This window comes from Oncorhynchus tshawytscha, linkage group LG16 (assembly GCF_018296145.1).
Source record: "Oncorhynchus tshawytscha isolate Ot180627B linkage group LG16, Otsh_v2.0, whole genome shotgun sequence".
Taxonomy (NCBI): domain Eukaryota; kingdom Metazoa; phylum Chordata; class Actinopteri; order Salmoniformes; family Salmonidae; genus Oncorhynchus; species Oncorhynchus tshawytscha.
In genome coordinates, this window is record NC_056444.1 from 54,436,547 (window position 1) to 54,452,459 (window position 15,913).

General features: G+C 41.2%; 1 protein-coding gene across 3 annotated transcripts in view; it reads left to right on the plus strand.

Annotated features, from left to right (window-relative positions):
* Window positions 1–9,570: 9,570 nt before the first annotated feature.
* LOC112233022 (tyrosine-protein phosphatase non-receptor type 11) overlaps window positions 9,571–15,913 on the plus strand; it is a 57,578-nt gene continuing 51,235 nt past the window's right edge. For 2 of the 3 annotated variants that reach the window (XM_024400372.2, XM_024400373.2), the window contains exon 1: window positions 9,571–9,717. In XM_024400372.2, coding sequence (XP_024256140.1) covers window positions 9,704–9,717 — 14 coding nt within the window. In that variant the 5' untranslated portion in view covers window positions 9,571–9,703. Of the gene's footprint in view, window positions 9,718–13,258; window positions 13,339–15,913 lie in introns of those variants that run through there. The other variant, XM_024400374.2, reaches the window with a different exon arrangement.

The window sequence follows — 15,913 nt, forward strand, 5'->3', positions numbered from 1 at the left end:
ATAAAGTATACAAGTTTCTGTGCAGAATGAATTTATACACATACACAATTCAACTATAGTGAAATAAGTATTTGCAAGTATACCCTCACAGATAATCATGGGTTCAAGACAACTAATATAAAGATGGAATGTTAATGTGAAGCCATTCTCATTCAACTCAAAGCCTCTAGCCAGCCAGTGCTGAAAGAACATTTCAAGATGAGTTCTTTTTAAACATGCTGGCGAATACAGTTTTAAAGTAACTGCCCAGGGAAGTTTAATTATTTTTTAAAACATTTTCTGTGATGGAATGGTGTGGGCGTACCCCAACAACAGAATGGGGTGTTGGCGGATACGGTCATTAAAAATATTCACGCGAGTAGACTGCTGATTGGCCAGCTCATTCTCCTTTAGACCGCTGATTGGCCAGCTCATCCTTCTCAGAGAGATGACATAATGTTCTTTGAGGAAATAGCAAGCATTTTTTAAATGGTCTGTTTGAGATACAAGTTTGAGGTGTTTTTTTTATATTGTTTTATCTCCAATTTATGCTCTGACCACTTGAGTCGTTCCATGTCATTTCAGCAAGCCAAGACACCCACTATCTCAGATTGTTCAAAAAAAATCTGTAGTTACAAACAGATAGGATTGCCATTCCTGAAACATTATTTCATTGACGTTTTATTTTATATCTGAAAAATAAAGCTAATTGATATTAATTTATACAATTCAGTAAATATATTACCCAACATCCAATTTGGACCAAACTTCTTTCTACCAATGAGTAAGACATAAGGAATCACAAACAATTTCAAAAGCCACCTACAGATGCCTCACACCACATGCCAATCCCACCCCAACAGCCAGTATATAGTATCAGTTCACTATGTTTGACAAGTAGTATGAAGCTGTGGCTTGGAGTATTGCTTCTCCATACTCGTTGGTCAGAAGAATTTTGGTCCAAATCAGATGTTGGGTACTATATTTATTGAATATGATCTGAATCCTATAAATTAAAATGGCCAATTTGGGTGCAATCAATTAGCTTAATTGATCAGAGATCAAATTATATTTCAAAAAAATAATGTTTCAGAAATGCTAATCGTATTTGTTACTAACTACAGAAACAATTTCAGAACAATCTGGGATGGTGGGTGTCGAAATCCTCTTTCTTGTGGTTTTCTAGATAGAACGACACACATACGAGTATAGGACGAGTCAACATTATTTGGATACAAGTTAACAAAATATGAACTTTTAACAGTGAGATTTTCACTGGCCAGTTACTTTCAATTATATTTTTTACAAAGGTCAAAGTGGATTTATGAATTATGCAACAATGCCAGGCCTTTTCCAACTGAAAGGTCATCAGCAGATCTTCAGAGCAGCAGAGGAGAAGCGGCTAGCCTGGAGAAAAAAACGGCATCCATGAGCTTTTCTCATGACTTATATCTGCAAAAATACAAACGCACTGGGTTTGATTTCTGCGGCCCAATGTGAAATAATGATGAAGTGATCGGAGCTTGAATGAGAGGGCTCTTTTCTTTTGGGAAGGGGGGTTACTAGCTAGGCACTGGTTGGCTGCAATAAAGGCTCTATTTTTCTGTCCATAACAAGGCCCTAGCTGTCCTGCTCCATAGGATTCGATGTGAGTCCCCTTTGTTTCTCTTCCTGGGATTTTATTTTGGACCAGAGGACTCTTAAGTCTTCGGGCGAAAATGTCAAAAGGTCAGCCTGGAACCAATCACCTCGGGACAGAGAGGGAACAGAGAGTGAGAGGACACTAAACAGGGTCTTCTTTTTCGGTTTTGGCCTGGTTCTAGCGAACCGTTTTATGCTGCTGAACACTGAGCTTGAGTCGGCATACACAGTCACCCCATCCCAGGTTGTGTCCAAATCCCTTTTCATGCAATAGTTTGCTCTCCTTTTTAACTAGTTTGTTGTCCTTTTTAGAGGTTGTGTTCCAATCCCTTTTCATGGACTAGTTTTCTGTCCTTTTTATAGGTTGTGTCCCATTTGTTGTTCACACTCTCCTACAGTGCACCCGGAAAGTGTCCAGACGCCTTTTTTGTTACGTTACAGCCTTAATCTAAAATGGATTAAATATTTTTTCCCCCTCATCAATCTCCTCACAATACCCCATAATGACAAAGCAAGAATAGTTTTTGGACATTTTAGCAAATGTATGAAAAATTAATTAAGTATTGAGACGCTTTGCTCCTCCATACCGCTCAGGACCTCAGACTGGTGGCGAAGGTTCACCTTCCAACAGGACAACGACCCTAAGCACATAGCCAAGACAACGCAGGAGTGGCTTCGGGACAAGTCTCTGAATGTCCTTGGGTGGCCCAGCCAGAGCCCGGACTTGAACCTGATCTAACATCTCTGGAGAGACCTGAAAACAGCTGTGCAGCAACGCTCCCCATCCAACCTGACAGAGCTTGAGAAGAATGGGATAAACTCCCCAAATACAGGTGTGCCAAACTTGTAGCGTCATACCCAAAAAGACTTGAGGCTGTTTCACCTGTCCTTGTGATTGTCTCCACCCCCTCCAGGTGTTGCTGATTTCCCCCAGTGTATTTATCCCTGTGTTTCCTGTCTCTCTGTGCCAGTTCGTCTTGTATGTTTCCAAGTCAACCAGCGGTTTTCCCGTTCTCCTGCTTTTTGAATTCTCCTTTTTCTAGTCCTCCTGGTTTTGACCCTTGCCTGTTTCTGGACTTTGTACCTGCCTGCCTGACCATTCTGCCTGCCTTGACCACAAGCCTGTCTGCCACTCTGTACCTCCTGGACTCTGATCTGGTTTTGACCTTTTTGCCTGTCCACGACCATGATCTTGCCTACCCCTTTGGATTAATAAACATTGTAAGACTTCAACCATCTGCCTCCTGTGTCTGCATCTGGGTCTCACCTTGTGCCTAGATAGAAAATGCAACAAAAAATGTTTTTTCTCCATGGCAAGGTTATTATAGTAAATGACAACTGAAATAAAAATACAACTCAATTGGAAAAACTATTTAGTAAACTGAATAAAATATATATATTTTTAACTATACTGAAACTATTATCTTTGACTGCAAAATGAACAAAAATATTTTTAAAAAACACATTTTTACATTTTATTTTTTTCTTTCTAAACTTTGGTCAAAAATGGGTAAATACTGCCAGTAGATGCCGATGTTTCAAATAGGCCTACGTTGTGAATCACTAGCTATCCCTATCTAACAGGGAATAAATCAGAGGGTGAGTCCAGAGCGTGACTGGGCCAAGCTAGAACAGCTTGAGAAGTTGCTGGAGCCGTTCGCAATGCGCACCAACCGACTTCAAAATGACAGCAAGTCACTGTCTGGTGTGGTGCTCTGCCTTCTCAACCTTGAGGCACACTTACAGTCAACTACTGTTGCAAAACAGATTGCACAGGTCCTCCTGAAGTCACTGCATGAGTGCTTCACATGCATACTGAATCCTCTGGCAGCCAACTTCGATCCAACCCCTGCAGCTGATTGCCTGATGGATCAAAGTGTGTCTCTGGCACTTCGCTCAACAGAGATCGAGCCATTGATGAGGGAAGCAGAGTATTTTGTACTTCAGCAAATCAGAGAGTACAGCCATGGAGCAGCAGGACCCCAGGAAGATGCCAGGACAATGAATCCAGCAAGCATCTCGACCACAATGCTTCTGAAATATAGCATCCTCGCATCAAAGTTTATGTCTGAGGTCGCTGTCCAGCCGGAAGGTCAACCTTGGCAAGGCAATAAGTGCCCTGTGTGAGCTGCGACAATACCTGGAAGAGGTGAAGGGGGCATGTTTACCGCATCACCTCTTCAGTTCTGGCAGGCAAGGATGGCTTTTTATCCAAAGCTGTGCCATGTGGCACTGGATCTGGTTTCTGCCCCTGCATCCCAAGTGTTAGTGGAGAGAATATTCTCTGCCTGTGGACAACTGTCATCAGTCTTGAGAAACCAAACGACCACCTCTCTGGAACGCAGTCTTCTTGAAGATAAACCAGATAATCTTGTTTGGTTGAACAGAAACACACACACACACAAGTTGGCTGTGAACTGATAGATTTATGAAGATGGGTTGTGTTGCTTATGTTTTTGCTGGTGTTGCAGCCCCCGTTTGTGATACACGTTTAATATTACATAAACATAACATGACGAGTGTGCCATGACGTCATTGTTTTTTCCTTTCTCTTTCTGTCAGACAAAGGTTGATAAAGGTAGTTGATTCTTCTTACATATTTATGTTTTTTATCATTACGTAAATGCTTAAAATTTCACAAAAAGTGACATCAGCTGATTAAAATAATCTCATAGAACAAAACGTATAAGAACCTAAGCCTGTATTTACCACAGACCTTATTTTCAGCGTTTATCGAAAAACCCTATAAAAACTCCATTCATTTTCCCATAGGCTTTGCTCTACGAGCTATGGCGGAGTTAGTGCCTACAAAAACATGTAATTACTAGTTGAGTTAATATATACCATTTAACAGACACTTTTATCCAAAGCAATGTATAGTCATATGTATACATCTTACATATGGGTGGCCCCAGCAGGAATCAAACCCACATCCTTTGGCATTGCAAGCACCATGCTCATTCCAACTTAGCCATACAGGACCACATTACAGTTGCACTACAGTGGCCCGGCAGGTCAAACTTTTTCAGTGCAAAGCAAATCCATAGAGAAAAGGCCCTGTGGCCTCAGATATTGCATAACCCCATACATACCCTGGCAGATTAACTTCTGCTGATAACCACACAGCCTGATGACTTTAATACTGCAGCAATGGAAGCACCTCTGTTCTGACCCATCGCCTTGATAGTGATTTGCGCTTTTGAATGCGAATTGAATGCAGCATCTGTGGGACATACAGTATAGACAGGTGTGTGCCTTTCCAAATCATGTCCAATCAATTGAATTGACCACAGGCGGACTCCAACCAAATTATAGAAACATCTCAAGGATGATCAATGGAAACAGGATGCACCTGAGCTCAATTTCCAATCACATAGCAAAGGGTCTGAATAAATAAATACGTTTTTAATTTTTAATACATTTGCAAAAATGTCTAAAATCCAGTTTTCGCTTTGTCATTTTGTGGTATTGTGTGTAGATTGCTGAGGAAATATATATATATATATTCAATTTTAGAATATAGCTGTAACGTAACAACATGTGAAAAAAAGTCAAGGGGTCTGAATACTTTCCCGAAGGCACCGTACATAAACACACAAACGACTACATTTAATCTGCCCAGACCCACATGCTCAAACCCATCCCTAGTGGCTGCATTATTGTTTGACACGTGGCCTTAATTTGCAGCCAACCAATTCGTTTTTCTCGGTCGCCCATGCTATTTCAATGTTTCAATAATAAATCATTAGATTCTCACATTGTGTTAATGATGGCAGATTGCTTGATTTGCAGATTTTTACTATATGTTTTTCAAGGCTACTCTCTCTCTCTCTCTCTCTGCAACCTACAATTTGCGTTCATGGAAAGATGACGTGAACGGAGGCAAGAATAAATAGATTTGCCATTATCCTCCTTTGCGAGACAATAGCGGAGCAAAACATTTCATAATGACGTCCATTAATTGCATTGCTGCTATAAATAACAGGGAGTTCGCGGATCACTATTTTCTAATCAAGACATGTGTAATCATGTAGACCTATTTTAATACGAAAATTGGCAGTAGCCTATGTAGCATACCGAATGTTCGTTCAGTTACCCTCTCATGAACTGCACTTATATGATGTGTGATGGAGTTGTGATCTAGAACTGGATTCAACTTGCATTGCCCTCCCTTTTGGTTTTAGAGGCTGTGTAATAAAATGGAATTAAATGATATAACCTACTAGCAAATGTTTGATAGGCCTACAAGACCAGCACAGGAGAGATGAACAGAGCTGCTGTCTGTGTTGCACTTTTTCTCTGGGTTGTAAAAGCAAGCAGAGCAGAAACTGGCTACTCTTTAGTTGACTGATCTAGCTGGCAAGGTAACTGCTGTTTGACAGAAGAAGAAAACTATTACTCCCAGCTAGTAGTGTAACTAGCTAATGATTCATCCCCTCTCAACTGAAGGATCTACTAGCAACTACAGTAGTTAACTAGCTGCCAGCTCAGCTAGCCTCTAGCTGTTTTCATTTTTCTAGGCAAGTCAGTTAAGAATACATTCTTATTTACAATGACAACCTAGGAATAGTGGGTTAACTGCCTTGTTCATAGGCAGAACAACATATTTTTACCCTGTCAGCTCGGGGATTTGATCCAGCAAACTTTCAGTTCCTGTCCCAACGCTCTAACCACTAGGCTACCTTTACAGTGCAATGTGAGTTTTTATTAGTCAGTATAGCAATGTATTTATCTGTCATTTTCCGTAGCTAATGCCCTACTTTTCACACTGACATGGTATAAACAGCTCTACAGGCTTCACTGTCATGGTGCACAGTTAGTACACAACACTATGCTCATCATGTCTTAGCAGGATCAGATGGTGACAGGTGTCCCTGCAGGATCAGACAGCCAGGCAAGACCAGTCTATGGAGCTCAGGTGAAATGTCCAGTGTAGTATAACAATCAGTGAATGGATACAAAGTTCTGTATTGAATTGATGGGTAGGCTACAGTCTGGGATCTGGGGATCATGGTCATTTGATTCATTGATTCAAACGTCAAGGCGTCTGAATACTTTCCCGAAGGCACAGCACATACGCACACAAACGACTACATTTAATCTGCCCAGGCCCACATGCTCAAACCCATCCCTAGTGGCTGCATTATTGTTTGACACATGGCCTTCTTGCAGCCTACCAATTAGTTTTTCTCGGTCGCCCATGCTATTTCAATGTTTCAATAATAAATCATTCGATTTTCACATTGTGTTAATGATGGCGGATTGCTTGATTTCCAGGATTTTACTATACGTTTTAACCAAGGCTACACTCTCCTTCTCTCTCTCTGCAATAATGGGAATAATGGTCATTTCAATTATTGATCCATTGATTGTATTATTTGATAATATAATGTATAAATGTAGACCAAGGTATTTCTTTGTCATGCCTCATCTGAGCAGGATCAGCAGAAAACAAAAATATAAGGTAGACCTAGGAAACGCTATTGATGATGGTGAATGGATACGGACATAAATTACTGCAGCTGAATTCCATAAAATGTACTGTACTATATGCCAGTGAAAGTGAATATCATGCACACAGAAATGTAATTCCCCTGCTGGAGGTGTAAAACTGTCACACCCTGACATTAGTGTTCTTTGTGTTCCTTGTTATTTTGGTTAGGTCAGGGTGTGACATGGGTGATGTATGTGTTTTGCCTTGTCTTGGGTTTTGTATGTTTATGGGGTTGTTTCCTTTCTAGGTTTTTATGTAAGTCTATGGTTGCCTAGATTGGTTCTCAATTAGAGGCAAGTGCTTTTCGTTGTCTCTGATTGGGAACCATATTAGGCAGCCATGTTCTTTGGGTATTTTGTGGGTGGTTGTTTCCTGTGTCAGTGTTTGTGCCACACGGGACTGTTTCGTTGCCAGTTCACTTTGTTGTTTTGTATTTGTGTTCATGTTGAGTTTTCATATTAAATATCATGGACACTTACCACGCCGCATATTGGTCCGATCCTTGTTTCACCTCTTCAGAGGAAGAGGGGTAAATCTGCCGTGACAGAACCACCCACCAAAACAGGACCAAGCAGCGTGGTGACAGGCAGCGGCAGGAGGAGCAGCGCAATCAGGACTATTGGACTTGGGAGGAGATACTGGATGGAGATGGACCCTGGACGCAGCCGGGGGAATATCGCCGCCCCAAGGCAGAGCTGGAGGCAGCCAAAGCGGAGAGGCGGCAGTTTGAAGAGGCAACACGGAAGCAGGGCTGGAAGCCCGAGAGGCAGCCCCAAAAATTTCTTGGAGGGGGCACACGCGGAGTGTGGCTAAGGCAGGTAGGAGACCTGCACCAGCTTCCCGTGCTTACCGGAGTGAGAGAGGGCGTTGTACTGGTCAGGCACCGTGTTATGCGGTGGAGCGCACGGTGTCCCCAGTACGCGTGCTTAGCCTGGTGCGGTACATGCCAGCTCCTCGTATCGGCCGGGCTAGGTTGAGCATCGAGCCAGGTGCCATGAGGCCGGCTTTATGTATCTGGTCTCCAGTGCGTCTCCTCGGGCCGGCGTACATGGCACCAGCCTTACACATGGTGCAAGGAGCCGCCAGAGTCGCCAGTCTGCCAGGATCCGCCAGAGTCGTCAGCCAGTGGACACTTACCACGCCGCACATTGGTCCGATCCTTGTTTCACCTCTTCAGAGGAAGAGGAGGAAATCTGCCGTGACAAAAACACAAAAGGGGACATATTTGCATTTGTTATGGTCTTGTGAAGGCTGGCTGAATTCTAGCAAAGAGTATGTTCTTTTATCTCAGCATGTCTACAGATTCTCTCTTCTCCCTGTTTTTGTTTTTTGAAAATGTTGATAGTGGAGACAGTTATCAGAAGAAACTGTGCAACCTAGCATTTATAGCCTCTAAGAAATGCATTGCCATTCATTGGAAGGTTGGCTATCCTCCCACAATGGATGGAAGAAATGTCAAATTATATATCAATAGATTAAGGGTATACTGTGCAACTTCCGTAAGGTCTGTCTGCATTATATGGAATACAGTATGACAAACAGAGTCTGTATTTAAAACATGCCCACATCAGGGGAGATACCTATTTAGGCAATCCCTAGCTGCTGGGCTGCTCAGTCCTGGCCCTGGGGCTCTGCCGTACTGTTGGTTGACACTCTGGACTTAGCCTAACACACCTGAAACCAATAATACATGTTTCACTAAGATCCTAAAGCTGAGTGGGGTGTGTGGGGTTGGGGTGCTGCAGGGCCGTGGACCCCTAGGGGCAGGACTGGGTGACCCAGCTAGATTGTGTACAAGTAAAAAGAGCTCTGCAGTACTATTAGGCCAATGATATGAATTATATGGAGGGTGTACTGTTTCTGTGTGTTAATGTGTAGGTATGTATGTATGTGTGTTTTTATAAAACTTTTGTTTTCCAAACCTTTCCTTGATATATAAAAAGATGGAGTTGAGTTATTGACTAGACTGGTGGGGGTTGGGCGTGCAGGTGACTCAGGCTGGCTAGGCTGTCTGGCTGAAATATGATATAGAGGATGTCTTAATAAAGACAATGAAAAGTGCTTGTACTTCATTTGTAAGAGTTGTTCATTTGTTAGGCTATTGATTAAAGGTGCAACACAAGATAATATTGATTATTAAATTATCAATGATCTAGTTCAGTCTTATCAATCACTTAAACATATTTAATAATGATCTCTTACCTAGCTTGATGACTGGCCATTTTTGCTGACTTTATGTTGCTCTAAATAGAGAAGGCTAGAAGGGCCATGGATGCCCCCAAAAATGGGAGGAACCCCAGACCCCCCATCAAGTTACCCCCCCACTTCTAAAACTAAAGTTGCGCCCCTGGAATAGACTGAACGTGTGTAGTTTATGTTTAAGCTGCAGAGACCGCGTGGTACAATGAATATGACTGTGGGTTTTGGAGGCGGGGTGTGCTGCGATAATTTGTCTTTGGAGTTGAACATTGTTCAATAAACGCCCTCCTGAGTGCACGCTGTCCAACAGCGACACGGCGAAGACGTAAAGGGAACGTTCACTTTATTTGACTTTCCCTTCTCATTCGAAGACAGCTTTCTAAGACTGCTATGACGTCTCGCAGGTAAGACGGGTTTTATCGAAAACCATGGAACGAACCGGGAATAGTCCTTTCACCCATTGTAAACAGCGTTTCATGACTTATCACAGGACATGTTTGGGACCTTCCGCTTACGAGCAAAAGTACTATGCATTTTCTCCGACTCTTTAAAACGCACGAAGCCCACAATGGTTGCTTCAATTAGGGGTATTTTTCGCTTTGTCGGCATCTTGTAGCCTATTTGTGTGACAAAAGTTATTTAATTTGAGTTCAGAGTTGCAATAACACTGCCATTGGCAATTAGGTGGAATACGCTATTACTTTCGTCTGATCATTTTACGCTTGTAAGCTATGGGATATCGCTAAACTAATGTGACGTTGAATAATAGATTGATATAAAAGCGACTGTTCATTGGGTGGATGGGTCTTCTTTAAACGAGGGTTTTATTTGCTCTAGCCCCAGTGCGCTCGCTCTCTCTGCTGTGTAGGAAATGGGCAGAAGTTGGCCTTTGATATCAAGGTGCATGGTTTGGCTTTGCAGAGTGCTCTGTATTTGTCGTTGGAATGCAACAATGTTGTTCAATTATTAACCGAAATGTGTCCCCTCATATCTTATTAATGTCAGTAAATAAGACATTTTTAAATGTACCCAGTGGGCACGCACTGGTTGAGCAACGTTGGAATAGATGTTTAGTTGATTTCTGTGTCCAGTGGGTAGTGTCAGTCGCCTCATAAGAAAATGCTAAAATAATCTGAACGTAGCCACCACATATCTGATTCTCAGACTTGCTTTCAATGAGAATGATAGATCTATAACTCACATTTCTATGTTAATTTGGTCAGGTCGCCAGAGATCTGTATAATGATGAGATGCTCATGTCTCATGCCTTAACAATGGGAGTTGTTATCCCAAAGGCAGGAAGGCAGGCGACAAGCTTAGGTCCAAAATGAACTCATAGAAACGCATTGGGCAATTTCTTTTTTACAGATTCTGGCAAGAGTGAAACCTCTCTCTTCTCTTCCTCTCAGGGGTCACCCCAAAAAGCTGCCCACTGGGCCTTTAACTGTAGTACAGCCACTTAAGTACCACAACTGTAGGATGTATTTGAGTTCAGCAAAGGCTGTTCGTTGCAATATCAATCAAGACATTTTTGTTACATTTTCTGTACAAGGTCAAACCATCATACCATATGTATATTATGCTTTTTGAGGGAAGTGTGTAACTTTACTCATAAATCTACTTCTGTGTGGTTATGTTATGCTAGAGAGAGCCAAACCGAGAGCCCTATCTCTACCCAAAATCTGTCCACCCTAAGCAGATCCTTAATTATTAAGCAGGTGAGAATTTGTTTGTTGAGCAATGAGTGTTAAATTTAGTCAAGATAAACATGAATTGCTATTTTGATATTTGAGGCTTATTCTAATAGAAGTGAAATTCGAGACTGTATATGCATATTCATGAGGCTAGAATATCATCTCTGCATTGAATACCCCTCATCAAATATTCCCCAAATTATTCAATTAACGAGGTGTATCCACCAATCCAAAGAGAGGAATAGGCAGAAGCTTGAAAGCCCTCCGTTCTGCTCTGTGGACAACAAATCCCATTGTTAGGGCGGAGACATTATATTGTCATTATATGCGTATCTCTGGTAATGCCTTTGTTGACATCTAGTCTACAGGTGGGCAGTTGCATATACCTGCAAGCCGAATTGGCCCACAGTACACAAAATAACATTCATAAACATCAAACATTTGACAAAATACGAAACAAACCATGAGGTTTGTGTTTGTAACCCGTTGTACCGTAATATAATAACTGTAAAAAAGTAGAGGGGGGTATAGGGCTATTTTGGATTGATACAGATGAAGGCATCGGGAAGTTGATTTGAGATTTACCCACAAATGTTGTCTTGGGCAGTATTTTCCAATGTTCTGCTGAGTCTGTGGACGAAGAGATGTTTATTATGAAGAGTATGGACTCAAAATGCACCATGTCAGCAATCCTATGGGTTGACAGTGTACATAGACACCCCTATAAGAGTACGCTCTGAGTGAGAGAGATGCATCACATCAAAGTTTCCAAAAGCGGGATTGCCACGGTATGGTAGAAGTAAAGCTGTGCAAACAAATTCATGGATGTTAGATAACAACAAAGTCATTTAGCAATGCAGTCATTGTGAGAAAATGCAAAGGCTTATGTTTCTGTTCTTTGAGAACAAAGTGCATCATTAATACTGCCTGGATGTGGCGTTCGATTCGGTGCATTTATTCTGGCAGTTGATATAGGCAGAGGGGCTTCCATCATCTAAGTAATGGTAGGGGAAACACTAGTAGTATTGAATTGGAGTTAGTTGGTTATAGGTTGTCACGATACAGTATCATATTATTTTGATACTGGTATTTCCCATGGCAAAAAAAAAGGAAAACATTTGGCAGACCAACCTTCATAGTCCTTTATAGCTTGGAAAATAAGCAATGGGACTGAGTGACATTAGGACAGTTGTTCTCAAGAAATGGAAGTCTGCTTCATGTTTCATTTTCTTTTCATATTTCAGGAAAACATAATGCTGGTATTGTGATAACCTAGTTGGTTAGTGGGTGTTTTTCCATCCTTTGTCATCAGTTCTGTTTAGTGTGAGGCTCAGTACTTCCTGCTCCTGTGAGCCACAGGATAACAGTTTCTGACACAGTCATCTGAACAATAGCCTGGGCGCCATCTTGGAAAGACCGAACTTACCATTTAGCAGTCAACTTTTGAGTCTCAGTTTTCACTTCAGATCAACCAATAGTTATTGTGTTCCCCCTCTATTAGATTTTGTTATGAAATGCAAAGTAGTTCGTGACATTGAGTTCAATGAACGGTATCATTTTCAGTGAGGCACATCCAAACGTTCTAAAACCGGTGCTGTATATTTTATTTAACCTTTATTTCATCAGGGAGTCATACTGAGACCAATGTCTCTTTTTTTCAGCTTTTTATTTTTACAGATGAGCCCTGATCTATAGGAAATACACATATGAAAATATACACAGAGTGTACAGAACATTAGGAACACATTCCTAATATTGCGTTGCACCCACTTTTGCCCTAAAAACAGCCTCAATTCATCGGGGCATGGACTCTATAAAGGTGTCAAAAGCATTCCACAGGGATGCTGGCCCATATTGACTCCAATGCTTCCCACAATTGTGTCAAGTTGGCTGGGTGTCCTTTGGGTGGTGGACCATTCTTGATACACACAGGAAACTGTTGAGCGTGAAAAACCCAGCAGCGTTTCAGTTCCTGGTACCTACCATACCCTGTTCAAATGCACTTAAATATTTAGTCTTGCTCATTCACCCTCTAAATGGCACACATGCAAAATCCTTGTCTTGATTGTCTCAAGGCTTAAACATCCTTCTTTAACATGTCTCTCGCCTTCATCTACACTGATTGGAGTGGATTTAACAGGTGACATCAATAAGAAATCATAGCATTCACCTGTATTCACCTGGTCAGTCTGTGTCATGGAAAGAGCAGGTGTTCCTAATGTTTTGTCACACAGTATAAATACTCAATGCAAGCAGAAAGAAAAACAGACACATTCATCAGTAAGCTCAATCAGCTTTCTGAATTGCCCTAGAAGCCCCAGAACATCAAATGTAAGTACATTTTGAAGATCGTTTCACAAATAAGGTGCAAGAAAGGTAAATCAGCTTTTAGTTAACACAGTAGAGACCGAAGGAATTTCCAGAGTTAGCCACCCCTGAGACTGATTGTGGTAACTCATAAATCTAAAGTTTAGTAATGATAGGTACTGTGGGAGTTTTTGCAAAAGTTTTTTTTGTTATAAATGAAAAAATAGCCTTGTATTAACCTACGTGACTTCAAAGAGGGCCAACCAACTTTCTAGTAGATGATGCAGTGATGAGTACTGAAACTGTCGCCTGTAATAAAGCACAGTGCGCTATGATGAACCGCATCTAATGGCTTTATTGAAGTGGTAGCTGTTTTGAACTGCATGGATCACCATTGCGGTTGAATACAGACACGCTTTATGGTGCACTCTAATTGTATTGTCCTTGAGAAGTCAGCCTAGGCTACTGCTCAAATGTTGCTGTAATAGACCTACATATTTGTCCTCTGCATGGTGTTTTGTTGCAGGTTTAGTTTTTTTGCTCCTCATTGTCAATCTTTAAAAACTGAAGCCAGACTGCAACATTTTAGTGGTCTAGCTTGGACTGTGGCATGTGTGTGTACACTTTCCCTCTGCTGCGCGCTGTAAACGGGAGACACGAAAGCGGCGCAATTTAAGTTGAATTCACCGATACGAGCGCATCAGGCTGTCATTTCAGAAAGTAGATTACTCAACTATTGACTCATTTATTCATATTTGTGTGTCCTATTAAGCCCGCGGGACTTGTGTTTGATATGTGTGCTGGCCTATTAGCCACGTTATGACTGGATTTTGATTTGGTTTATTAGGATCCCCATTAGCTGACGCCAGTGGCGACAGCTAGTATTACTGGGATCTGACATATAACGAGAAATGAATTACAGACAAAAGACTTTACCATTTACATACATTTAAAAACATTAACATGTAGCGTGTGTGTGCGCATCTATCAGTTATACATACATGTCAGTACACACACATGTAAGTTCGAATCCCCGAGCTGACAAGGTACAAATCTGTCGTTCTGCCCCTGAACAGGCAGTTAACCCACTGTTCCTAGGCCGTCATTGAAAATAAGAATTTGTTCTTAACTGACTTGCCTAGTAAAATAAAGGTAAAAATGTACATGTACTAATAGTTGATTGTGTTGACATTTCCAGCCTTAGTTAAAATTGTCAGGTTTTTTTTGTTCAAAATGATTGAAACTGAAACAGTGCATCCTGAATGGGTGGAGGCAGCAAACAATGTACCAGGTCAGCTGTGATTTACAACCTGGTAGCAATGTGTTTTGGACTACCAAGAAATGTATTGGTGAATTATATTAATCATGCATTGAACTGTATCCATCTATTATACCAACAAATGCCTTACTGTACGTCATGTAATTTTGAGTCAAAATATAACCTATTTTTAAAACCAATAAAGTTGGTTTTGAAGCATTAACTGGGAATTTGATATATATTTTTTTAAACTGATATTACGATTGGCCGTTTGTTTCATATCTGCAGAGTAGTTAAAACGCTGTCAGTCCCACTTTTAAGGAAGGCATCTAGCTCATCACAGGAAGTAAATTGTTGAAATAAAAACAAAGATTCACTAGAACGTGACGGGTTAACCGTCGAGTCAGCTAGAGGCTGGCAGAGGGAAGAGCAGCCTATTGACTGACCAAGGTCAATTAAACCACTGTTTCTCTCAAATAAAAAGCCTGCCGAGATAAAATGCAGATTGGCATAAGTGATGCGTTTATTATTCTCAGTTATGATGCCAGAGTCAGTCAGAACTTTCTTAGCCAGGGTAGAAGAGGAGTTTGCACGATTCAGTGCATTTACTGTTTTTTTAAGGATCACCAGCAGAGTCAGAGATGGAGTTTAAAAAGAGCTTGATTTTGCTTTCTTAATCGAGATCGTATGGCTGCACGATTTGGACAAAATATCTAATTGCGACTATTTTGCCAGATATTGCAATTGCGATTATGAATTGAGATTTTCAAGCACTTGGGGAAAAACCAGGTTATTCCATCAGACAAGTGTCAGGTTCGATAACGTCGCTGCTGAAATGAGATCATATGAATGAAGACACACTGCGCTAACTGAATACAAAACCAATTGAAACAACATTGTTATACATAGGATTATTACACCTGCAAATTAACAAAACAAACACATTTTTAAATGAACATGATCATCAAAATATCGTGCTATAAGAGCAGCACTTAGGTTATTAATGTTATTAATTAATTAAGTTAATTATTTAGTCGGGCACCATAGGCTGCAGATGGAATAGGAAGCGTATGATTGTGTAATTATGTATAAGTAGTCTCAATCATTATTATAATTAAAATTGAAGTCAAAGTGCCTTAACATGTAACACGTAGCCTACCAATTGCAAAGGTGCAGCCTGTGTCCAAAACATTGGAGTCTGGTCCAGTCTGGACCACGTTGCGGCGTTATCGTTAATCACACTTGCTGATCCGCATTCAGGCCCCAGGCAGCTAAAGCGTCTCTCAACCCCAGACTGTTGTTTTCTCCCATGTGATCTCAAGTGAAGTAGCCTATGGTGTT